The sequence below is a fragment of the Danio rerio genome, chromosome 6 (assembly GCF_052040795.2).
Source record: "Danio rerio strain M-AB ecotype USA chromosome 6, GRCz13ab, whole genome shotgun sequence".
Taxonomy (NCBI): Eukaryota; Metazoa; Chordata; class Actinopteri; order Cypriniformes; family Danionidae; genus Danio; species Danio rerio.
In genome coordinates, this window is record NC_141026.1 from 21,134,226 (window position 1) to 21,161,148 (window position 26,923).

Genomic DNA, 26,923 nt, shown 5'->3' on the forward strand with positions numbered 1-26,923 from the left:
TTTAATTCAATTCAATTCAGCTTTATTTTTATAGCGCTTTTACAATGTAGATTGTGTCAAAGCAGCTTCACATAAATGGTCATAGTAACTGGAACAGTGTGGTCCAGGTTTTAGTGTTTAAGTTCAGTTCAGTTCAGTTTAGCTCAGTTCAGTGTGATTTAATCATTACTGAGAGTTCAAACACTGAAGAGCAAATTCATCGATGCGTAGCTCTACCAATCCTGAACCATGCGAGGCAGTGGCGACAGCGGAGAGGGAAAAAAAACTTCACCTGATGGGAGTGAAGAAAAAAAACCTTGAGAACCAGACTCAGTTTGGCACGACCATTTTAATTTCTCCACTGGCCAAAAGTCTAGTGCAGAGCTTCATTCGCCGTGGTTGAGGCTGGAAGATGGCCTCAGCGAAGACTCGTCTGTCCCTGGAGCGTCGCTGGAATCAGACTCATGTTCTCCACTTCCTACGACCATCAGCGCAGCAGCAGCTCAGGATATGGAATCCTTGGGATCATCTCGTCGCTGGTCTTGGATCCAATCAGTGACGCCGCATAATCTGAGGACCTCGGGATGAGTATCCCCAGGTGAAAATAGAGAATAAAGAAAATAATTAGCGTAGCTACTGTTCATAGTGTATATAAACAAGATGCAGAAGCCTGTGTGGAACCCGCTAGGTGATGCATTGAGTGTATGCTTTACTAAACAGATAGGTCTTTAATCTAGTTTTGAACTGGGAGAGTGTGTCTGAGCCTCGGACGTTATCAGGAAGGCTATTCCAGAGTGTGGGAGCCATGAAAGAGAAGGCTCGACCACCTTTACTTGATTTTGCTATTCTAGGTACTACCAGAAGCCCTGAGTTTTGAGATATTAAAAAGAGCGAGTTGGTTTGTAGCAAGACAGAAGGTTGGTTAGATAAACAGGAGCTAGATTATTTAGAGCTTTATAGGTAATATTTTAAATTCAATACGAAACTTAACAGGCAGCCAGTGTAAGGAGGATAAAATTGGGGTGATATGATCATATTTTCTAGACCTGGTCAGAACTCTGGCTGCTGCATTTTGTACTAATTGAAGTATGTTAATAGAGGATGCTGGGCAGCCAGCAAATAGAGCATTACAGTAATCCAGTCTCGAAGTCATAAAAGCATGGACTAGCTTTTCTGCATCTGAGATGGATAGCATATTTCTCAGATGAAAGAAGGCAGTTTTTGTGACATGGGATATATGGTTTTTAAAAGTTAGATTGCTGTCTAATATGACACCCAGATCTTTTATAGTAGAGCTAAAGCTAACTTTGTATCCCTGTAATTGTAAAATGAGTTGCGAGATCTGCTGTGTGCAAGATTTAGGCCCAATAAGTAATAATTCTGTTTTGTCGGAGTTTAAGAGAAGAAAATTGTTGGTCATCCAGTCTTTGATGTCTTTGATACACTCAGTTAGTTTAGAAAGTTCAGACGTCTCGTCAGGTTTAGTTGAAATATATAATTGAGTATCATCTGCATAGCAGTGAAAGCTGATCCCATGTCTTCTAATAATGTCTCCCAGAGGTAGCATGTAAATTGTAAACAGTAAAGGGCCTAAAACTGATCCTTGAGGCACCCCATACTTTACTGGGCTGACTTGTGAAGGCTGTGCATTAATATTCACAAACTGGTAACGGTCAGTTAAGTATGACTTAAACCATTGTAGAGCCTGTCCCTGAACACCTGTGAACTTTAAGCGATTTATGAGGATATTGTGGTCAAAACTAATAGCGAGACGCACCCTCGGTCAGCAGCTAAGAGTAAATCATTGGTTATTTTCACTAATGCAGTTTCTGTACTATGATGAGCCCTGAAATCTGACTGAAACACTTCAAAAATATTGTTCATCTGCAGAAATGAGCATAATTGAGTAGAAACAACTTTTTTCCAGTATTTTAGACATAAATCGAAGATTTGAAATAGGCCTATAGTTAGCTAAGTTGTTGGGGTCTAGTTGCGGTTTCTTAATAATAGGCTTAATAACAGCTAGCTTGTAAGAGTTTGGAACATGGCCTATAGATAAAGAAGAGTTGATAATGTTAAGAAGAGGTTCTCCTATAGCAGGTAGCAGCTCTTTCAGTAATTTTGTTGGAATTGAGTCCAGCATACACGTAGCTGGTTTAGAGCTATTTATAATTTTATCTAGCTCTTCCTGTTCTATGATTTTGAAGCAGTGTAGGTTATTGTTATGATTCAATAAAATATTTACAGGATTTGGAGCATAAGCCGTTGCAGAAAGTTTGGCATCTCCTATTTTCTGTCTAAAGCCTTCTATTTTATCACTGAAAAAATTAATTAAGTCATCATTACTAATTTGCGGTGGAACAGTTTGTTCCAAGGATGACCGATTATTTGCTAATTTAGAGATGGTGTTAAATAAAAATCTAGGATTATTATGATTATTTTCTATCAGTTTGCGCAGGTGCTCGGTCCTGGCAGATTTTAGAGCCCTCCTATAGCTGGACATACTGTCTTTGTACGCAATTCTAAAGACCTCTAAATTAGTTTTTTTCCATTTACGTTCCAGGGCGCGGGTTGCTGTTTTGAGCGCACGAGTATGACTATTATACCATGGTGTAGTTTTAATCTCTCTAGCCTTTTTTAATTTGATGGGTGCCACAGTATTTAGTGTGCTAGTAAAGATGGCATCCATACTGCTGGTTACTACATCAAGATCATTTGAGTTTGCGGGTGCATTACGAAATAGAGAGAGATCAGGTAAGTTATTTATAAATTCATCTTTAGTTGACGGAACAATAGTTCTACTAGGGCGGATTATTGGAGCGGGTTTGCTGATTTCAGGTAAACACAGCTTATATATTAAGAGGTAGTTATCTGTAATATCATCACTTTGTGGTATAATGTCTACGTCAATAACCTCGATTCCATAAGACAGAATTAGATCTAATGTATGCTTTAAGTGATAGGTTGGACCCACAACATTTTGCTTTATCCCAAGTGAGTGTATTAAATCCATAAACGCAAACCCTAATGTATCATTAGCGTCATCTATGTGGATGTTAAAGTCACCTACAATTAGCATTTTATCAGTTTTGACTAGTAAGTCAGAAATAAAATCAGAAAATTCTTTTAGAAAATTGACATAGGGTCCTGGGGGTCTATATATGGTGATTAAAGCGAGAGATAACATAGGTTTTTGCATAGTATCTGGAAGCTGAACATTAAGCGCTAATACTTCAAAGGAGCTAAACATAAGTCCGTTTCTCTGATTAACATTAAGGAAATCACTAAAGATTGATGCAACTCCACCACCACGACCAGTTTGCAAGGCTCATGTTTATATAAGAATCCTGGAGGAGTTGCTTCATTTAAGCTAATATAGTCATTTTGTTTCAGCCAGGTTTCAGTGAGACAGAGTGCATTAAGATTGTTTTCTGTTATTATTTCATTTATGATAAGTGCTTTAGGTGCAAGTGACCTGATGTTTAGGAGACCAAGCTTTACGAAATTTGTATTTGTATCAGCTCGACTAGGGTGCAGGCCGTCAGCACGGAAGAGCCTAGGACGCTCCCAGAAAAGATTCCAGTTATTAGCAAAGAGCAATTTCTGTTCTTTACACCATGTTAATAGCCATTCATTCAGAGCAAAAAGTCTACTGAACCTTTCATATCCTCGGCGGTAGGTAGGAAGCGGCCCAGAAACGATGATCTGCGTGGCGGGCGAGGTGCGTCGAACAGTCTCAATCAGGCTCCTGAAGTCCTTCTTCAGGATCTCCGACTGCCGGAGCCCGGTGTCGTTTGTCCCCACGTGGAGGACAACGGCACCAGGGCTCTCGACAGCGCCCAGGATGGTTGGAATCTGTGTAGAAATATTTCTCACACGGGCACCAGGAAAGCAGAAAGTACGTACTTTATTACCTCTTGAGGAGGCGGCACGGACGTGACGAACGATCGAGTCACCGATGATGGCCACATCGGGACCCGACTCGCGGAGAGGGGAGAAGCGGTTCTCCGTGGAGATCTCGAACATGGGAGGAGAAGACGTTCTGCCCCGGGATCTGGGAAGCACCTTACGCGGATGCTCCCAGGCGCCGTGGTAGCCGGGTGTCGGCGTGAACGACGCCTGGCCGAGCCGCGCCCCGGGTGCGCTGGGCCTGGACAGAGAAGGACACGGGGTTGAGGTAGAGGGAATGATGTGGTTGTAATTTCCACGTACCTTAGATGATGAGGCGGCCTTAGCGTTAGGTACAACAAGCAGTTGTTCCCGTAGCATCGTCCGCCTCATCAGAAGAGCCCGGATCTGGGACTCCACTTGCTCCAGCTCCAGCGCCTCCATCGATGCTTCTCCTGCACACAAGGACAGAGACGGAAGCGACATTTTATGGGGTAAAGAGCAAAGCCAGTAAGTCAAAAGTGTATGGTAAAAGAGGTCGGTATCTTTAGCTGACCAGCGGCGCTAGCAGGCTAAAGCTACAAACAACAGGCGGATGCTCGAGGGACAGACCGTTTTTAAAGCAGTTGTGTTTGTATAAATGTATTAAGGGTTTGTTCACTAGAGTTGGGGTCGAGTCCACCTTTGTCGAGTCCAAGTCGAGACCAAGTCCTTAACCAGTCGAGTACAAGTCCAAGTCCGAGTCCAAAAGGGGTCGAGTCGGACTTAAGTCCGAGTCCTTAACATCCGAGTCCGAGTCGAGTCCGGCCGAGTCCAGACAGTCTTAAAACTCATTTATTAATTTTTCTTTTGGCTTAGTCCCTTATTTATCAGGGGTCGCCACAGAACGAACTGCCAACTAGTCCAGCATATGTTTTACAGAGCGGATGCCCTTCCAGCCGCAACTCATTTACTCTCATTCACACTCACACACCACGGCCATTTTAGTAAATTAAATTCCCCTATACTGCATTTGTTTGGACTGTGAGGGAAACCGGAGCACCCGGAGGAAACCAACACCAACACACGGAGAACATGCAAACTCCACACAGAAACACTCCTGGCCCAGTCGAGACTCAAACCAGTGACCTTCTTGCTGTGGGGCAACAGTGCTAAGCATTGAGCCATGGTGCCACCTAAGTAAAAAAGTGTAAAATAATAATAATAATAATGAATCAAATATATTTTTCTGTTAACAATTAACTGTTAAATGAAAATTTTAAACTTTTGGTACATTTTTACAAAATGCCTTGTATTTTTTGTTAGCTTGCTTCAAATTAAAATGAAAATTGGAGGATATATGTAGAATTTTTATTATTTTACAAGAGTCACGCGTTTGAGATTATTCTCATGCCACTTTTTCACATTTCTTGTTTAAATTACGCTTGCATTACCAAGGCAACAATGCATTTTTTTACATTAATTCCAGAAAACTCTGTTATCAGCCCCAGTGTGGAAAATTAAACCATATTCATGCGGACTGACCCAGATCTGCACAGAACATAAAGGTTCAGCAAAGGGAGACCATTTGGCTTCACCGCTGTCTTAACAGGGAATCAACAGTCAGATGAATTTTGTTCTAAATAAACAAAGATTAAATAAATAGCAGGGGCAATTAGGTGCAAAATAAAACCAGTGGGAATCAGACTGAAAAAAATAGTCCAGTGCAGATTTCTAGGCACATGATCTGGGTCTATCTGTTAATGATAGCCTGAAACAGGGGTTCCCCTTCGGTTGGGGAACTTCAGTGCCATAGAGTGGATTGATTGAAATCCACGAAATGGGAGGATTCGGTTCAGAAGCCGCTTGTCTGAAAGAGTATTGAACAGGCCAATGAATGCAATGAGTTGGCAGCGTAAGATTGCACAGGTGTACTTCATTGCCAATTATCCCAGCATATAAGCACACCTGGAGCGAGCAGACGCCATCCTTTTCGCTTCAGAGACTTTCTGATCGAGTCGATGAGGGTTCCTCCTGCTGTGACCAGCGATTCTGAGAGAACGAGAGCATTCTCCCGGTCATGAGTGTGTACACGCAGCGGCAGACGGTCGAGCTGGGTTTCTCACTTGCCTGGCGTTCTTTGGGTCCGGTCCTCCAGAGCGGTGCGTATAAAGTTGCAAACTTCACAGAAAGAGCAACACAGTTGTGCAGCACGTCCTTTTCAGGATGGCGCTCCGACTGCTCGTTTCTGGATGCGGTGGTTTCCTGTCCTCGGATGATGGGCACGAGCACTGCGTTGCATGTCTGGGGGGTCCAGCATGTTAATGCGCTGCTCGCGGGCAGTTCATGTCGTCATTGCGATGCCATGAATGTTGCGCAGTAAAGATCGCGGCTAGCCTTTGCAAAAGGGCGAACCACCCCAGTTGTCCCCTGCTCTACAGCGGGCACTCGGGCAGATCTGAGGGTTTCAGCGAGAGATAATCCGTCGCCCACGGACCCGCGGACCTCCCGCTCCTCTAAGCGCTCCATCCAAGCTTCGGGAAGCGATCCGTCTAACAGATGGTAGCCCTTACGCCCGATGTCACCGGAGACAAGACGTCCACCGCGGCATCGGAGGGTGGGCTTTCATTGTCCGATGATGATCCAGACCCGCTCGCCCCCTTCGGGCTGTTGAGAGCTGTCACTACGGATCCTGAAACGGACATGTTAGCCGTGCTTTCCCGGGCTGCTTTGGCCGTGAGTTGGAGATGGTTTATCCCCCAGCTCTGCGGCCGGACCGACTAGAGGGGCGTTCCCTTCTTCCCGGAGGTGCACAGTAGGCTCACGCGGTCTTGTAAAGCACTTTTTTCTGCTCGTGCTGCGTGTCCCTCCACCCTAACCACTCTTGATGGTGGAACAGCCAGGGGGTATGTGGCGATTCCTCAGGTTGAGTGCGCGATGGCGGTAAATCCGCGCGGCGCCTCTTCTTGGCGGGGTCCGCCTCATATTCCCATCCAAAGCCTGTAAGTTATCTACCTCCCTCGGAGCTAGAGCTTACATAGCTGCGGGCCAGGCTGCTTCCGCTTTGCATGCGATAGCCACCTACCAGCGCTACCTAGCGCAGGCGCTGGCCGAGCTGCACGAGGGTGGGTCCAACCCAGGCTTACGAGCTTCGCACCGCCGCCGACTTAGCTCTTCGGACTACTGAGTCCGCTGCGTGTGCGTTGGGGAGGACGATGTCCACATTAGTGATCCAGGAGCGCCACCCCTGGCTGATATGCGCGAAGTCGACAAAGTCCGCTTTCTTGACTTTCCCCATATCCCAAGCCATGTCCGGCGACACCGTCTGTGAATTCACCCAGGAATTCAAGGCGGTGAGAGAGCAGTTGATGGGTGATGTCTTATCGGCGGTCCGTAGCCCGCTCCGCCCGCCGTGCCATTCATACCTGCTCCTCGCCGAAGGCGCCCGCCTACGAGAGCTGCTCGCCAGTGGCTCACGAGCGCTGGGAGGACGGTCTCCTTTCTCCCACCCCTTGAGCCTCCCCTCCGGAGCTCGGGTTCGGAGTGAGAGCAAATATCTCACCTCCAGCTTTTCTGTGGGACCCGCGAGCTTCCCGGATCAGCACACCCACTCCGCGCTGCCCCACTGCTGGTACGTCAGCGATTGTAGCGATGAGTCCATTAGCGGGAGCTCTGCCTGCCTGGTTAGCGCGGGCCAGCTCTTCGCGGTGGCTCATACGCACAATCAGACTCGGCTATGTGATTCAGTTCGCGAAACGGCTCCCCAAGTCGCGGGTGTGTATTCACCAGGGTCAGCCCCCTGTCCGCCCTTGTCTTGCGAGAGGAGATTGCTGTCCTCCTGGCGAAGGATGCAATCGAGCCGAACCCTCCAGCCGAGATGGAGAGCGGGTTTTACAGCCCACACTTCATCGTGCCCAAAAAGAGTGGTGGGTCACGGCCAATCTTAGATCTGCGCGTTTTGAACCGCTGCCTGAACAAGCTGCTGTTCAGAATGCTCACGCAGAAGCGCATCCTCCGGTGCGTTCGTCCTCTGGGTTGGTCTGCAGCATTAGACCTGATGGACGCGTATTTCCATGTCTCCACTCTTCCTCGCCACCGTCAGTTTCTGCGGTTTGCGTTTGAAGGTCGAGCTTGGCAATACAAAGCCCTCCCCTTCGGGCTCTCTCTGTCTCCGCGGGTCCTCACCAAGCCCGCGGAGGGTGCCTCAGCGCCCCTTCGGCTCGCGGGCATCTGCATACTCGATTTCTTTACGACTGGCTGATTTTTGCCCTCTCTCGGAGCAATTGATTATGCACAGAGACAAAGTGCTCTGGCAATGCCACATGTGGGGGTTTCAGGTCAACCGAGAAAAGAGCAAACTCACCCCCGTGCAGAGGATCTCTTCTCTCGGGCTGGAGCTGGACTCGGTCACCATGGCAGCGTGCCTCTCCGGAGAGCGCGCTCAGCTGATGCTGTACTGTCTGAGAGAGCTCGACAGTAAAATAGTGGTCCCACTGAAACTATTTCAGAGGCTCCTGGGGCATATGGCATCCGCAGCCGCTTCATGCCGCTCGGATTATTCTATATGAGACCACTTCAGCACTGGCTTCACGATCGAGTCCCCAGACGCGCATGGCACGCGCGCGCACACCGAGTCTCTGTTACTGCGCTGTGTCGCCGCGCCCTCAGCCCTTGGAGCGACCCCTCGTTCCTACAGGCCTGGGTGTCTCTAGAACAGGCGTCCAGTCTTGTTGTTTCAGCAGACGCTTCCAACACGGGCTGGGGGGCTGTGCGTTGCGGGCATGCGGCTGCGGACCTGTGGAAAGGTACCCAGTTGCATTGGCATATCGCCTGGAGCTGTTGGCAGTGTTCCTCGCTCTCCACCGTTTTTTTCCGGTGCTGGAGCGGCAACACGTGCTGGTCAGGAAGGACAGTACGGCGGCGGTGGCGTATATCAGCCGTATGGGGGGTATGCCCTCTCGCCGCATGTCTCAGCTCGCCCGCCGTCTGCTCCTCTGGAGTCATCCGCGGCTGAAATCGCTGCACGCCATTCATATTCAGGCAAGCTCAACCGTGCAGCCGATGCGCTCTCACGGCAGCCTTACGTCCTGGAGAATGGAGACTCCACCCCGAGTCTGTTCAGCTGATATGGGCGCGATTCGGGGAAGCCCAGATCGATCTGTTGCTTCCCCCGAGATCGCTCATTGCCAGTTGTTCTTTCCCTGACCGAGTGCTCTCGGCACGGATGCACTGGCTTACAGCTGGCCTCGGGGTATGCGCAAATACGCGTTTCCCCCAGTGAGCCTACTCGCGCAGTTACTGTGCAAGGTCAGGGAGGACGAGGAACAGGTTGCTGGTTGCGCCCCTCTGGCTCAACCGGACCTGGATGTCAGAGCTCTCCCTCACGATAGCCCTCCCCTGGCAGTCCCTTCGAGAGAGCACCTACTCTCTCAGGGACAGGGCACCACCTGGCACCCTCGCCGATCTTTGGAGGTCATTAGACGCGAGGAAGACTTAGGTAACCTCCGATTGCGGTGGCTAATACCGTCACTCGGGCTAGAGCTCCCTCCCCAAGCGCGCCTATGCCCTGAAGTGGAGTCTATTCACTGAATGGTGTGTCTCTCGCTGAGAAGACCCCCGTAATTTGCCAGATCAGCGTTGTGCTTTCTTTACGCCGAGAGAAGCTGGAGAGCAGGCTGTCGCCCTCCACACTCAAGGTTACGTGGCTGCCATCTCCGCTCTCATAACGCGGTGGCTGGCAGCACCATAAGAACGCATAACCTCATCATCCGGTTCCTCAGGGGCGCTAAGCGAATTAATCCAACTCGCCCCCCTCTCATGCCCTCTTAGGATCTCGCCCTCGCTACACAAGCCGCATCAGATCCCTTCGATCCTCGACTCAGTATCTTTCTGTCCCTGAAGACAGCTCTGCTGGTCGCGTTGATATCGATTAGAGGGTCGGGGACCCGGAGGCATTTTTCGGTCAGTGACTTGTGCTTGTAATTGGGCTGGCTTTCTCTCACGTCCTGAGACCTCGCCCGCGATATGTGCCCAAGGTTCCTACCACTCCGTTTTAATACGAGGTAGTGAGCCTGCAAGCGCTGCCCTCGGAGGAGGCAGACCCAGCCCTTCTTTATTGTCCAGTTCGCGCTTTGCGTATTATCCGGACCGCACTCAGAGTTTAGATTATCTGAGCAGCTCTTCGTCTGTTATAGCGGTCGGCAGCAGGGAAGTGCCGTACCGAAATAAGTTCCCACTAGACTGTGGATGCCTTTCTTTCACTATCAGAGCCGAGATGAGCCGCGTCCCCCGAGAGCGCGTGCGCACTCCACTCGGAGCTTCGCATCCTCTCGAGCGCGCGCACGCGGCGCCCCTCTAACAGACATCTGTAGAGCTGCGGGCTGGGTGACACCCAACACATTTGCAAGGTTTTACAATCTGCGAGTGGAGCCGGTTTCCTCAAGGGTATTAGGTAACCCTTGGTGATTGAGGAAACAATTCGGTAGGGTGTTGAAACACGCTTGCTGCGCCATTCTCCCTAACACGGAGGTACGTGTGCCTTTTTATCTGTCAGTAAAGTTCCCCGTCAGGTGAGCCCTGCAGATTCCTCCGTGGCCCCCAGCACTGACTCAGCGGAGGAGTCATTTGCTGGCCCACTACGTTGTAGGTCTGCCCGCTGGTCAGCCCGCGTTTTGGGTAAAGGTGCCTGCTATGCGTGATCCCCACTAGGCATTCCCATATGCTTATTCCGCCACGGTTAAGTCCCCCCCCCGGGCGGACCCGTGTCTTCCCTCCCCGCTAACCACTCTTTTGCTATGCGTACGCCCCCTTTTTAGGGCTAGTGCATATGTAAATTCTGCCATCTATCCCCCCTTGGGTAACGGATGGCCTCCGCTGCGTCCTCCCTATCGGGATTGCATGCTTCCCAACGTACTGTCGTATTTTCCTAGAATTATCTAGATGCTCACGACTTCCCAAAAATATATCTAAATCCGTAAAACTTCTGTTGAAGTAGGATAAATTAGGGCCAGGGACACGTTGGAGGACCGAGCCTCCCATGATGTGGGTGCGTCACGCTTGCTTGACAATCCCCTCATCGGGGGCGTTGGTAAGGTGCAGTCATTATGGCGCTTTCCATACTTCTCCCATTTCGTGGATTTCAATCAATCCACTCTATGGCACTGAAGTTCCCCAACCGAAGGGGAACGTTCGAGGTTACAGAAGTAACCCTTCGTTCCCCGAGGAGGGGAACGGAAGTGCCATACTCCGTCGCCATAATGACTGTCCCTTAGCTGTTTGAAAGTCTCTTCAGCTTAAAAGGATGGCGTCTGCTTGCTCCAGGTGTGCTTATATGCTGGGATAATTGGCAATGAAGTACACCTGTGCAAGCTTACGCTGCCAACTCATTGCATTCATTGGCCCGTTCAATACTCTTTCAGACAAGCGGCTTCTGAACCGAATCCTCCCATTTCGTGGATTTCAATCAATCCACTCTATGGCACTTCCGTTCCCCTCCTCGGGGAACGAAGGGTTACTTCTGTAACCTCGAACGTTCTCAATGTCTACATTAAAAGTTCCAAATCTGAATTTTTTTTTATTAAGGTCAAAGGTATGAAACAATTGATATTACATAACTTGTTTTTAATAAACATCCATAAGATGCAGTACCATGACGCAGTGGGTAGCACAATGGCCTCACAGCAAGAAGGTTACTGATTCGAGCTGGCTTAGGGCAAAATAAACACATACTTATCTGTTCATTCAACTTTGAACTGTCTATTCTCTTAATCAATTCTTTTCAGTGAGGCCGACATCTTCTTCCATTCAAATGATCGATTTGCTGCAGTGTGTTAAAACAGGCGTGCACGCGCGATTATCCAGCATGATCATGATTAGGCCTGGCCCTAACCAATTTGGAGCCCTAGGCAAGATTTCAGGTGAATTCCAGTAAATTCCACTGCTAGTGTACATATACTCATAAGACACTTATTAGCTTTGTCTTGGACATTCTTTCATTTTAATAAAGCAAGTGTACATTCCAAATACTTAGAAGTTTTTGCAACTCTGGAACACCTCGAAAAAATACGCAGCGATTATGCATTGTGAAACCTGCGTAAGTTTTGCAAGTGGACAAAACAAAAATTAAAACAATATGATGATGATCTTATTTTAACTAAACATGCTATGAAGCAGAAAAGAAGGATGAAGAGTCAGACAGGTAAGATTAGGCCTAAAACAGTTCACAATTCAGGTCTAAAAAGACAACAGATAATTCTCATTCATTCATTCATTCATTTTCTTTTCGACTTAGTCCCTTTATTAATCAGGGGTCGCCACACAGAAATGAACCGCCAACAACCATGTTTTACACAGCGGATGCCCTTCCCTTCATATGCTATGGCCAATTTAATTCATCAATTCACCTATAGTTTTTGGACTGTGGGGGAAAGCGGAGCTCCCGGAGAAAACCCACGCCAACACGGTGAGAACATGCAAACTCAACACAGAAACATCAACTGACCCAGCCGTAGCTCGAACCAGCGACCTTCTTGCTGTAAGGCGACAGTGCTACCCACTGCGCTACCGTGCAGCCCACAGATAATTCTATAAAACACATCTTTTTGTACCTTATGGAATTGTCAAATTAAATTAATATTCTTGCAAAAGACTTCTCAAATGATCTTAATACATCACTCCTGTTGTCTCTTTGTGTTCCAGTTACATTTAGGACAAATTTCTGTTATTTATTTAGAATATTAATTGTATAATAATAATAATAATAATTTTCATATATTTAAAAAAAAATTATATATATATATATATATATATATATATATATATATATATATATATATATATATATATATATATATATATATATATATATTGTTACATGCCTGGGGGTGTTGCTCTGTTGTTCCCTCCTCCCCTCTCTGTTTCTATTTGCTGTCTCCTATACTTCTAAAATCTAGGTGTTCCGATTGGTTGGCAGAGTTCTCCCGAGTGGACCAATGAGAAGAGGATGGGTGTTATTTAAACGCTCCAGTGATGACTCAGCCCAGATGAGAGGGGGATCCATGTTGCTTGTTGCTGCTGTGTTTTTGTAACTTTTGGTACCTATCTTGTGCTCGGGTTCGCTTTAAAGAGTTTTTGTGATTTAAAAATACCAAGAGGGAAGTGAAGGGAAGTATGTCACGTGACTTACATTTTACACACACGTAGTAGATTTTTTTTGTTATTCCACTAGGTAAGAGGCGGGTGCTACCATATGTATGTTTGTTACAGTCAGTGTAGTTGAGTAAGGGGCGTGTGACGCTGAAGATGTTTTTTTTCTTATTTACATATTTCTCTTTAGTTATTTAGAGTTGGGGGAGGGATTAGTTAGCGGGTGTTTAATTTGTTATTTTCTTTGATTTGGCACCGCTTATTCTCCTTCCCTCCATAAGGTATTTTTGTTTACTTTTTGCATTTGCATTTTGTTTTATTGTACATATTTGTAAATATACTTTGGGTGATTTAAATATTCACTTCTTTATCTTTATTGTAATAAAGCGAACCAGTTTTTTTGCAACGTCGTTGTCTGTGTTGATTCATAGCAGTTAACATCTCAGAGGAATTCTTAAAATATTGGGTTGTCATAATTATGTTAAGCCCTTTTTCATCCTCCGAGCCACACGGGGCGTAACATAATTTGGGGGCTCGTCCGGGATCCTTCCTTTTGTGTAGAGGAAGCCCGGATAATTTTGATAGCCTGTATTTTTCCCTGGGAGTAGCTGCTGTGACCCAACACAAACTTTGTAGAAATATTGATGATAGGTGAGTGTTACAAGTTTGATATTCCTGTGTAGTTGGTTGTTAACGTTAAGCTCGCAATGTCTTCATTGGTGCTTCAGTTTATTGAGAATCCATCATTGGATCTCATCGTTAAATTTCGTAAAGACGATTTGTTACTATTAGCTGATCACTTCCAAGTCTCTGTTAATCGGCAATTGTTAAAACATGAGATTAAAGCTGCTGTTTTGAATGGATTGGCAGAACAAAATATTTTCAGTGTGCCTGAAGCGGTTAGAGAAGCAGATCAAATTAGTGAACATAATTTAGACGAAGGCGCTGATTCAAACAGTGTGGTGGATGGGCATGTTGACGTGGATGTGGAGGCAAAAGCTAAAACAGGTCTTCCCCCCCTTTGAAGCATTTTCTCCGGTGTCACCGGGTGCTAAAGTGGATGCGCAGTTGAAGCTTCGTCTTGCTCGGCTTCGCATTGAAGCGGAGGAAAGAGCTCAAGTCCGACGTGCTGAATTTGATCTGCGGCTCGAAATCCGACGGCTCGAAATTCAGTCTGAGAAAGAGGTACAGATGAAACGGTTAGAGTTAGAGGAGAGGAAGCTTTCATCTGTCTCTACTGGCCTGCCTGCTTCTGACTCGGCTGGTAAACCAACAGCACCATGTGTTTCGACTAACTCTACGTTTGATGTAAGTAAAAACATTTCATTAGTGCCATTATTTAGAGAAATGGAAGTGGACAGTTATTTTTGTGTGTTTGAGAGAATTGCTGCTTCGTTGAGCTGGCCAAAAGAAGTGTGGACATTGCTGTTGCAATGCAGATTAGTTGGGAAAGCTATGGAAGTATTTTCCACACTGTCTTTGGAAGACAGTTTGAAATATGAGACCGTGAAGGCATCTATTTTGCGTGCATATGAGTTAGTGCCTGAAGCCTACCGGCAGAAATTTAGAAACCACAGGAAGAGCAGTAATCAGACTTATGTGGAATTTGCACGGGAAAAGGGAGTGTTATTTGATAAGTGGTGTGCTTCAAGTCAGGCAGAGGATTTTTCTACGTTGCGTGAGTTAATGCTCCTTGAAGATTTTAAGAAATGTGTGCCAGAGCGAACTGTGTTGTATTTGAATGAGCAGAAAGTTACAACTTTGGCCTCTGCTGCTGTGTTAGCAGATGAGTTTGCTCTGACACACAAAGGGGTGTTCAGTTCTGCTCATGGGGATAAAAGTAGTTCTGCTGTTTCTTTACGGCCTGCACCTCAGTTAAAACCAAAAGTAGAGCAGCCCAGAGAAAAGCGCGAATGCTTTTATTGCCGAAAAATTGGTCATTTAATTGCCGATTGTGGCCTGTTGAAAAAGAAACAACTAAATTCTAACAGTCCACAGCCTATTGGGTTGATTAAAACAATGCCAATTGCTGTTGACTCTGCTTATGAGCCATTCTTATCTGATGGGTTTGTATCTTTCAGTGACCAACCAGGTGATCGAGTTGGAGTCCACGTGTTGAGGGACACGGGAGCAGCCCGCTCATTTATACGTGGGGATGTATTATCATTCTCTGATGACTCCTACACTGGTTCCAGTATTTTAGTGCAAGGTATCAGTATGGAAGTTGTGAAGGTGCCATTACATCGAGTGTATTTACAAACTGATTTGATCACTGGATTTGTTGATGTAGGTGTGCGACCTGCTTTGCCTGTGCCTGGTGTTGATGTGATTTTAGGTAACGATCTGGCTGGTGGTAACGTGATACCGGTGTTGGAAGTATTGGACAGGCCTGTTATAACTTCTATTTCAGAAAAGTTCACTCAGGAGTATCCTGAAGCATTTCCGGCGTGTGTTTTAACTCGTGCTCAAACAAGGAAGATGGGGACAGACTTTACACTTGATGATACATTTATGTGCACAGATGACAACATTATTAATGCAGCAAACCACCGTAGTGAGGAAACAGGAACTGGAAAGGTTAGTAGTTTACCTCTACCTTCATTACCCATTACCCGTGATAAGCTAATTGAAGCCCAGCAGCGTGATGCCACTTTAGAAAAGTGTTTTGAGGCAGTGAATAATAGGAAAGGAAGTACACTGTATTTTCTGGAGGATAGTTTATTGATGCGTAAGTGGAAGCCAAGGGGTTCAGATAGTGAAGAATGTGCTGCTGTTTGTCAAATAGTAGTTCCTGTTGAGTATCGTGCATCTATTCTTTCCCTGGCCCATGATCATGCCATGTCTGGACACTTAGGTGTTACAAAAACCTATAACCGTGTTCTACATCATTTCTTCTGGCCTGGTCTAAAACGAGAGGTAGCTGCTTATTGCCGTACATGTTCTGTCTGTCAAGTCATGGGGAAACCTAATCAGGTAATCCCTCCTGCGCCATTAGTTCCCATTCCTGCTATTGGTGAACCTTTTGAACACGTCATTGTGGACTGTGTTGGGCCACTTCCAAAAACAAAATCTGGCAATGAGTTTTTGCTCACGGTAATGTGTGTAGCTACTCGCTACCCTGAAGCAATACCGCTGAGGAAAATAACATCTAAGGCAGTGGTTAAGGCTTTGGTCAAGTTTTTTTCCACCTTTGGTTTGCCCAAAATCATACAAACTGACCAAGGAACTAACTTTATGTCTAAGTTGTTTACGCAAACGTTTAGTTCCTTAGGTATTCAACATCGTGTTTCTAGCCCGTACCATCCTGAGAGTCAAGGTGTGCTAGAAAGATTTCATCAGACACTTAAATGTATGCTGAAGAAATACTGTTGGGATACAGGAAATGAGTGGGACGAGGGAGTACCCTTTGTTTTGTTTGCTATTCGGGAGATTCCACAAGAGTCTCTACGATTTAGTCCAGCTGAATTGGTCTTTGGCCATAGTGTTCGAGGCCCATTGAAGGTTCTAAAAGAACAAATGCTTGGACTGAACAATCACCTGAGTTTAAAGGAGAATGTTCTTGATTATGTGGCCCGTTTTCGTGAGCGTGTGCAGGAAGCTTGTGCTCAAGCTAAAGATGCTCTTTCAAAAGCTCAAATACGAATGAAGCATTACTTTGATAAGGCATCTGTCTCACGATCCTTTTCTGTAGGGGATAATGTTCTTGTCTTGTTACCAATTCCAGGGTCTGCATTGTCTGCACGTTTTGCTGGTCCGTATGAAGTGCTGGGTAAGAGAGGTGAGACTGATTACATCATTAAGACACCAGATCGGAAAAGACAAAAACGCATTTGCCACATTAACATGCTTAAAGCCTATCATTCTAGGAATGAAGCACCATCTCCCTGTTCAAAAGTGAACACAGAGCCTGCAGTTTCTGCGGTTGCGGTGAACTGCGAGACTGTGTTGCCTTTTTCTCAGGATGATGAGCTTGAGATGGATGAAGTTAAAGTGCAAGTTGATCCAATGCCTTTTGCTCGTTTAAGTAATTCTGAGATTCTAACTGACCTTCCTAAGTTTCTAAGTCATCTGGAAAAAGATCAGATAACAGAATTAGTCACACTCATTCAGAATTTTCCTCACATCTTTGGTGACATACCAAAACAAACTAGTGTAGTTTATCACGATATCGATGTTGGTAATGCCACCCCTATAAAACAACATCCTTATCGTTTGAATAATGTTAAGAGAACTGCCATGAGACAGGAAGTGGACTATTTGTTGAGTGAGGGTTTTGCAAAACCCAGTGCTAGTCCTTGGAGTTCTCCTTGTGTTCTTGTACCAAAAGCTGATGGAACTTTTAGATTTTGTACAGATTATCGTAAAGTTAATTCTGTAACTGTACCTGATTGTTTTCCACTTCCAAGGATGGATGACTGCATTGATAATGTGGGGTCTGCTGTTTTTGTTACCAAGCTAGATATGCTTAAAGGCTATTATCAAGTGCCGTTGACATCAAGAGCTTCAGACATTTCAGCTTTTGTGACACCTGATGCCTTTCTGCAGTATAATGTTATGGCTTTTGGCCTGCGAAATGCCCCAGCAACATTTCAAAGGTTAGTTAACATGGTGCTAGCTGATGTATCTAACTGTGAGGCATATCTGGATGATTTAGTTATTTATACATCAACTTGGCCAGAGCACTTGTCTGTGTTGACTAAAGTTTTTCAGCGACTCTCTAATGCATCCTTGACTTTAAACTTGTCAAAGTGTGAATTTGGTAAAGCTACAGTAAACTACTTGGGTAAAAAGGTAGGAAAAGGTGAGGTTCGCCCTGTAGAGGCAAAAGTGGCTGTCATTCAAGAATTTCCAGCACCTAGTACTCGACGCGAGTTAAGGAGGTTCTTGGGTATGTCAGGGTATTACAGAAGTTTCTGTAGGAACTTTTCATCTGTGGCTAAACCACTGACTGATCTCCTTAGCCCGTCAAAAAGTTTTGTTTGGACAGCAGAAAGTCAGGCTGCTTTTGAAACGATCAAACAGCTACTGTGTAGTTCACCAGTGTTGGCCGCTCCTAACTTTACTCTTCCTTTCAAGTTGGAGGTGGATGCCAGCGCAGTCGGGGCAGGAGCTGTGTTGTTACAGGAAGATGGAGAAGGGATTGACCATCCAATTTGTTTTTTCTCTAGGAAATTTAATAAGCACCAGTGTAACTATTCAACCATTGAGAAGGAGGCTTTGGCGTTGTTGTTGGCGTTGCAACATTTTGAGGTGTATGTTGGGTGTGCCACCTATCCAGTCATCGTATACACAGACCACAATCCTCTCACCTTCTTGTGTCGAATGTATAACCAGAATCAAAGGCTGATGCGGTGGGCTTTAGTAGTTCAAAACTACAATATTGAGATTCGGCACAAGAAAGGAGTGGACAATGTGGTCGCTGATGCACTTTCAAGAGTGTAACTAACTCATTCTTTTGCTTGTACAAACATTATCATTGAGAGTATAATGTTTGATTTTAAGTGGTGGGGTGTTACATGCCTGGGGGTGTTGCTCTGTTGTTCCCTCCTCCCCTCTCTGTTTCTATTTGCTGTCTCCTATACTTCTAAAATCTAGGTGTTCCGATTGGTTGGCAGAGTTCTCCCGAGTGGACCAATGAGAAGAGGATGGGTGTTATTTAAACGCTCCAGTGATGACTCAGCCCAGATGAGAGGGGGATCCATGTTGCTTGTTGCTGCTGTGTTTTTGTAACTTTTGGTTCCTATCTTGTGCTCGGGTTCGCTTTAAAGAGTTTTTGTGATTTAAAAATACCAAGAGGGAAGTGAAGGGAAGTATGTCACGTGACTTACATTTTACACACACGTAGTAGATTTTTTTTGTTATTCCACTAGGTAAGAGGCGGGTGCTACCATATGTATGTTTGTTACAGTCAGTGTAGTTGAGTAAGGGACGTGTGACGCTGAAGATGTTTTTTTTCTTATTTACATATTTCTCTTTAGTTATTTAGAGTTGGGGGAGGGATTAGTTAGCGGGTGTTTAATTTGTTATTTTCTTTGATTTGGCACCGCTTATTCTCCTTCCCTCCATAAGGTATTTTTGTTTACTTTTTGCATTTGCATTTTGTTTTATTGTACATATTTGTAAATATACTTTGGGTGATTTAAATATTCACTTCTTTATCTTTATTGTAATAAAGCGAACCAGTTTTTTTGCAACGTCGTTGTCTGTGTTGATTCATAGCAGTTAACATCTCAGAGGAATTCTTAAAATATTGGGTTGTCATAATTATGTTAAGCCCTTTTTCATCCTCCGAGCCACACGGGGCGTAACATATATATATATATATATATTTTTTGTATATATATAAATAAATGGAGGGTGGGGGGCTTTTGTGGATAGGTCATGGTCCTGGTCCTCAGTTCAAATGACAGTGATGATGACATCAGCATACAACTATGCATAATTCTGAATCATTTTAAAACGAAACATTTGAGATGATTAATTATGCAATACACATATTCTTGCACTCTGTCATTAGCCCCTTTCACACATACAGACCTTTCCGGAAAATTGCCGGCAATTTTCCGGAAAGAAAAGTTGTAACATTACCGGCAATTTGCCGGAATGCTGCGCTGTGTGAATGCAGAAGGAAGATTCCCGTAATAAGTGCGTGCACGTCTAGAACGTGCTGACGTGAGACGTCTGCTTTAGCCAATCACAACAGTCAGACGCATTTACGTTCGCGCGGTTTGTGAGGATAAAAGCCTTTGAATATTTTTCCAGACACATTTAGCTGCTAGAAGTTAGTCAGATCACGTTTATATGTTCTTCTTAATGCCAACTGTGTAAATAATCATCAATTAGATGCTTATGATAAGCCGTTGTTTGTTTACCTTCAAGCTTTGCGTGTGCCTGTGAAACAGCCTGTGAGTGCCTAAACACGCACATATTATGAACATCTCGACATGCGAAAGTGATCCTGCGAAAGTTGTTCACGATATTGATCATCCACAGAGTTTGTAATTTAGTCAAATGTTTACAAATACAAGCGCAGCCGTTTAAAGCTCATTTGTGGTGAATGATGTCAGAATTTACCGGTATTTTGGGATGGATGTGTGAATGCTCTTTTCCGGAAAAATTCCGTAACGTCCTCGCCTGTGTGAACAGCGCTTTTTTGAATATACCGGTAAAGTCGTTCCGGAAATTTTCCAGATATTTACCGGTATCACTGTGTGAAAGGGGCTAATATAATAATAATAATTTATATATATAAATAAATGGAGGGTGGGGGGCTTTTGAGGATATAGGTCATAGTCCTGGTCCTCTGTTCAAAAGACAGTGATGATGACATCAGCATACAACTATGCATAATTTTGAATTATTTTAAAACGAAACATTTGAGATGATTAATTGTGCAATACACATATTCTTGCACTCGGTCATTGACTACATATAAATAGAATCAGAAATGTGTCATTATCAGATTGTCTCTTGCATATTCAACATGTAGGGCAGATATATACTGCTACTCACAAACAGTAATGTTTATTCTCACACAGAAGACTCACAATGTGTACGCAGGCACCCCTAATCTCTCCAATGTCTCTCATCAAAATATTACCTGAATATTATTTTTTACACAAAGTCAAACCTCATTCTATCTTTAAAAAGATTAAATTATTGCTTGAATTTGTGGACTTAGTCCAGTGATTATCCATTCTGAATGTTGTCTGGATTTGAATATAACTCTACATTAAATCCATTTGTGCTTATATTGACTTAATTTAGCTTGGAGTTGCATATTATATTATTACAACATTTTTGCTATTCCATCATTTAATTACTGTAATTTTACACACTCGTTATACTCTCCTAACCTTACCCTCAAAAGCAGAAGCTGATCTGGGATCTGGGATGAGTTTATTATACGGAACGCGTCCGTCAGTCAGCATGTATAGGCTACACTGATTCAGAAATGTGATGATCGACGCACATTTTTAATGGAAAGAAAGTGAATGCAGACGTTTTTATATTCATTTTAACGTGCTTTCAAGCCAAAATAAAGCGAAAGCACAATTCTCTTGAACAGCTCTTGCAGTTCTATCACATTTTAGATCGGCTGTGTTGATGGTACTTTCACTTTTCATAGAAAGATTAAGCATAAGGTGGAAGAATTGGAAAATTAATCGGGATGATAGCGGGATGTCTTTACAAGAGTTACAGGAAAAACTTGAATATTAAGGAGTGCGGATTTGAGAAGCCCCAGCTGGCTTAAATCAAGCGCTGAACGCATAATTCTCTGGCTCAGAGCCAAAGAGCAAAACTTTGAATTTGGCAGTTATTTGCGGATATATTGACACAAATATAAACAACAAAACAATATCGCCAGTATGTTTTAACATCATCCCTACGATATGAATGTACAATTCAGGTAAATAAGCTCTCACCTTTCTTTGTTTTCTTTTAACATGTCGGTAGAAGACAAATTATTGCTGATTTTGAAGACATTATTGTCCTAAACTTAGCCACGCATTGTGTGATATGGCTATTTCTGGTTACACGTTTAAGGTGATGACGTGCTGCTGCTGCCTGCTGGTACGGTGCGGTGGCATAAATAAAAGCTGGCATGCAGCCAGAGAGATCGCTAATTCTTGTTATAGTTTTATGCTGTTATTTATTAATTTTAAATATCTTATATTTGTTTTGGAAATGATGTGGACTCGACTGGACTCGTGATATTTTAAGTCCGAGTCAAGTCCGAGTAAAAGTTTACCCAAGTCCGTGACAAGTCCGAGTCCAATCAAAACTGGACTCGAGTCCGGACTCGAGTCCGAGTCCAAGGTCGAGTACCCCAACACTATTGTTCACCCTAAGTAGGAGAGACAAATACTTAGCGAACGAGGAAGAATTTTATGATTAAGATTTAAATTGCGAGTAAATAGCAAGTCCAAACTTCAAGCACACGCAGTAGGCAACCGAACGGAGACAGTGACGCCAGTGACGTCACGCGAGCATGTAAGTTAATTGGTCATAGCTTAGTGCTATTGTTTTTGGTCATAGCTTAGCTTAGTGACAAACCTTGAACCTCCATCTCTGTCCACACAATTTTCCATACGTGGAAAAAGAGTCTGGCTGTGTTTACCTTCCGATAATCAGTACAGAAACGGAAACTGGAATCAGTCTTTGGCACAAGCAAGCATGGCGAATTCCAGGGACTTTGACTGGGCACCGCCAATCCATGTTGAAGAAAGTAGTTTACTTCAGACCTCATAACCTCCCGTTTGGTAGGGTTTACTCTGTATGGATGCTGTTTGATCGGGGCAGAGGTACCTACATCAATGTCATGAAACAACACATTAGTTCTTCCAGGAACATCAGCAAACAGTGTTGGATAACATTGCAACAAGTTTATAATGTCCACACATTGGCTCTCAGTCAAGTAAGACAAGTGTGCAACAAGAATCAGTCCAAGGCACTCGAGTAAAGTGAAAAAATTAAAAAGCCTTTATTCACATGGCTAGATCTTGGTCTGATTCTTGTTGCAGATTTGATGAATCCCTTACCCAAAGAGCACCGACCATACATTTGAACTTACCCCAGAGCGCCTTTTATTTTGTTTTTTCTTAAGACAAGTGTGACTCCAGGTTGGCTAATATAGTTGAATTATTTAACTGAAATCCAGGTGTTTGAGGCTCAGCTAAAATAAAGTCTGTGTCATCACTTACTTCGTCAGCAGCAGGAAGACAGACAGGTACAGCTGTAACAATGTTGGCTTGATGATGCTGCATTCAGAGAGAACTCAGGTGGATCACGTCTAACATAGGGTTTTAACATGTTGATGTGGCAGACCCTTTTCTTCCGCCTACGATCAGGTGTTTTTAAGACATAGTCTGTGTCACTGAACAGGAAATAGTACAAGAACAGAGTCTTTAGGTTGAAAACTTTGCTGTGCTGTTGTCTCATCAAAGTGAGCTTTCATTTTAGATTGTGCAGTGGAGAGGTGAGATCTTGCCAATTCACAAGCTAGTCCGACACAGAAACAGGCACAGTGAGATGACGTGATGTGAGAGGACGCTGGCGCAATTTGGCTGCTGCTTCTCCCCCAGTATCTTGCAAGTTTTAATGGTTGATTTTAGTGTTTTTTAGATGTGACTTTTTATGCTGTTTTACACATCATACTGCATCTTTTTTGAAAGAAATTGGAACTGATTTTTGCCGCAGGTACCTGGTTTATTACTGCGACCTGTGAGGCACGTCCCGGTGGCTAGCATGCTGATAAGATACTTTGTTTTTCTCTTTCTGGTTTTTATTGGAGTACCTGACAAGGTCTTTCGTGGTCACTTGGACATTATCATGATCACTTATTCGGGAATGGATCTCTGTCAACTTGATCACACCAGGACTCCTGCTACAGATGTGATGCTTACGCTTCGCTCGCTACAACTCTTACGGCGCCCAAGGTACACTCATCGGGGCTCTCGCCGGAATCTAATGGTTCATCGGACCGGCGCGATAAACATGGTATGGTCTCAAAGGCGTGTGGTTCATCCTTGTTCTTCAACACGGGGTTGCCCGATGAATCTTATACCTCTTCAGAAGTCTTCCAGTGGAGTTCAACTAAACACGGTCAGATTTGCTCACTTAAACTCTCATTCTATAAACAACACAGCAGCTTTTATAAGCGATTTAGTAGTGGGCAATGATCAGGATTTTCTGTGTATCTGTGAGACCTGGCATCAGACAAATGACTATTTTAACCTAAATATGTGCGCTCTGCCAAGCTACAAATATTTAGAGCGTCCTCGCTCCACCGGCAGAGGTGGTGGCTTAGCAGTCATTTACCATTCTGATGCTACTGTAATTGAGGTAACTTTGCCTTGTTTTACAACTTTTGATTGTCTGGCATTCAAATTGACTGATACTTCATCTGTCCTCATTTTAAACATCTATCGTCCTCCAAAACCCTCTTCGGAATTATTTTCTGAATTTACAGACCTTCTGACATTTACTAGTGTACTCTGCCCAGCTCTACTTTTAACTGGTGATTTAAATTTTCATGTGGAGAATGCTGACTGTACTCAAGCCTCATGTTTATTGGACATACTTGACTGATTTAATCTTGTTCAGCACGTCGATTTTCCAACACATAAATGTAGTCACACACTAGACTTTGTATGCACATCTGGAGTAAAAATCCAACCACCCAAAGCGATTACAGCGCCGTTGAGTGACGATAAACTTATTACGTTTCATCTGTACACAGCACCATCTCAGACAACTTTTAAGCGAATTATTATTTTTAGGAAACTTGATGATATACAACACTGACCAGCTGAATCTATACATTGAAGGTTTATCCATCATGTCCACAGCTGATCAGTATAATGATGTTTTTAAATCTGTTCTTGATGATATCGCTCCTCTGAAAAGCCGAGAGGTTTTATTTAAAAGGTCATCCCCGTGGTTTACGCAGGAATTACGAAAAATGAAATCTGGAAACAGGCAATTAGAGCGAAAGTATAGCAAGTCTGGTTTAATAATACAAAAACAAATGTTTGAACAGCAGCAATCAGAGTATCATAATGCCCTGAATGTTGCAAAAATAAAATATTAATCCCGCATCATCTGTAGTCACAGTTCCAATTCTAGAATTCTCTTTAGAACAATTAATAATTTGACTGGACCACCCAAAAAAATTCACCTCGGCATCCGATGAGATCTGTAATGAATTCTTAGACTTTTTCCACAACTAAGTTGATAATATTTTCACCTCTATTGCCTGTGATGCGAATTCTCTGCATGTTGAGCTTTTATCTTCTCCTCTCTCTGCTCCGAGTTTTTCATCTTTTAATGCTGTTGATGATAATCTTATTGCAAAGACTTTGATGTCAATGACTTCATCATCCTGCATACTAGATCCCTTTCCAACCTCTGTTTTAAAAAACAGTTTATCACTAGTTGTGCCTCATATCACAGCTATTGTGAATGCCTCACTCAGTACAGGGTCAATAGATACCGCGCTGAAGACGGCTGCTTTTACGTCTGTCCTTAAAAAACCTGGCTGTAATTCTACTAATTTATCAAACTATTGGCCCATTTCGAATTTACCTTTTTTAGCAAAAGTTCTTGAGTGTGTGGTTGCCAGTCAACTACAAAACCACCTTAAGGTAAATGCCTTATTTGATTTATTTCAATCGGGCTTTAGATCAGGTCACAGTGTGGAACAACCTTAGTTAAGTTCACTAATAACCTTCTTATGATTGCTGACTCTGGGGCTTGTGGTATTCTGGTGCTCTTGGATCTAACTGCAGCATTTGACACAATCTCTCACAGCTTACTATTAGACAGACTTCCAAACTGGGTTGGCCTAGCTGGGACAACACTAAATTGGTTCATATCCTATCTAACCGAACGCTTGCAGTTCATTTATTTGGGAGGTCATAGATCGCGGACAGTCCCTCAGTGTCACAGTGTCCCCCAGGATTCGGTACTCAGGCCACTTTTGTTTAGCATTTATATGCTACCTCTTGGAAAAAATTTACAAAAAATATGACATTAATTATCATTGCTATGCTGACGACACACAGATTTATAATAGCACATCTCCTAATCTATCTGCCTCACTGTCGACACTTAACGCCTGCTTGGTGGAGATTAAAGCCTGGATGCAACAAAACTATCTAAAATTAAACAGCTCCAAGACTGAGATTTTACTTATTGGCACACCCTCTAATGTTAAGAGATCTGACAATCTCAAGTTAAAAGTTGATGAATCTCTTTTAACTCCTATGCAGGTGCGAAATCTTGGTGTCCTCTTTGATGCTCAGCTTAGCCTCAAACCTCATTTTAAACTGTTAACAAAAACTGCTTTTATCACTTACGCAACATTGCCCGCATCCGTCCTTTTCTCTCAACACCAGATGCTGAAAAGCTTGTCCATGCTTTTATCAAGTCTCGTATAGATTTTTGTAACTCTTTATTTGGGGGTTTGCCAGCCAATTCACTTAAGATCTTACAATATGTTCAAAACTCAGGAGTGCTCAATCCTGTTCCTGGAGAGCTACCTTCCTGCTGATTTCAGTTGCTACCCATATCAAACACACCTGAACCAATTAATTAGGACCTAAACACCACTTGATAATTACAGGCAGGTGTGTTTGATATGGGTAGCTACTAAAATCTGCAGGAAGGTAGATCTCCAGGAACAGGATTGAGCACCCCTGCTCTAGGCAATCCAAAAGTGGTACAAAACTTAATTAGCTCCTTTAACACAGTCTGTGCTTTTAGTGTGCTCAATGGCACAGCTTCTGGGTAACGGGTTGCAGTGCACATTATCGTCAAGATATACTGGTGCCCATGTTTGGACTTGGGGAGGGGACCTACACAATCCATTTGTAATCTTTCAAATGGCTCTCCAATGACAGGAATTGGATGAAGGGGGGCTTTTAGAATGTTCGGAATTGGTTTTCCAGCCAACTGGCAAACATCACATGAGCGGCAAAAATCAGAAACTGCAGACTTTACTCCTGGCCAATAAAAATGTTTTGTGATTTGATTAAATGTTTTTGTGACACCAAGGTGACTGAAAGAACATTTTCATGTGCCAATTTCAATACTTGGGAACGATAATTGGCGGGAAGTACAATTTGGTATACTGTCCACCAATCATCTTCCTCTGAAGACTTTGGTTTCCATTTTCGCATTAGAATCCCATTTTCCCAAAAGTATCCAATTTCTCCAACAAGATCACGGTCATCAACTGCAGCATTTATACAGTTGGTGAGCATTGGATCCATCTTTTGTGCAGCACCCAAATGTTCCCTACTCACAACTGATGGTTTTTTTTCTGTTAGCTGAGAGACAGAATCAGTCATGTCAGTCTTAACAGATAATTTACATTCTATCGGATTAGATGGCAGAGTCAGGAAAGAATCTGAAATATCCACAACATCAG

At 43.9% G+C, this 26,923-nt stretch overlaps 1 protein-coding gene across 4 annotated transcripts; it reads right to left on the bottom strand.

Annotated features, from left to right (window-relative positions):
• Nucleotides 1-26,457, bottom strand: LOC141386250 (uncharacterized). Of its 4 annotated transcripts, XM_087257123.1 has the most exons (5): nt 25,851-25,920; nt 22,695-22,831; nt 22,112-22,299; nt 3,894-4,319; nt 1-3,834 (listed from the first exon to the last, which is right to left on the bottom strand). In XM_087257123.1, the coding sequence occupies exons 4-5, from the start codon at nt 4,309-4,311 to the stop codon at nt 3,716-3,718; spliced, it is 537 nt and encodes a 178-aa protein (XP_087113249.1). In that variant the 5' UTR covers nt 4,312-4,319; nt 22,112-22,299; nt 22,695-22,831; nt 25,851-25,920; the 3' UTR covers nt 1-3,715. The 4 variants fall into 4 exon arrangements, with proteins under 4 accessions (XP_087113249.1, XP_087113246.1, XP_087113247.1 ...); XM_087257120.1 differs by lacking the exon at nt 25,851-25,920 and adding an exon at nt 26,353-26,457 and having other exon boundaries at nt 1-4,319; nt 22,048-22,299; nt 22,695-22,867; XM_087257121.1 differs by lacking the exon at nt 25,851-25,920 and having other exon boundaries at nt 1-4,319; nt 22,695-22,770.
• Nucleotides 26,458-26,923: the final 466 nt, after the last annotated feature.

Excerpts from the sequence above, each read along its gene's own strand:
- LOC141386250 (XM_087257120.1), bottom strand. The coding sequence starts at position 22,240 with ATGAGGTCTGAAGTAAACTACTTTCTTCAACATGGATTGGCGGTGCCC. Across the intron at positions 4,320-22,047 it reads GACAGAGATGGAGGTTCAAG|AAGCATCGATGGAGGCGCTG; the intron begins GTTTGTCACTAA and ends TGTGTGCAGGAG.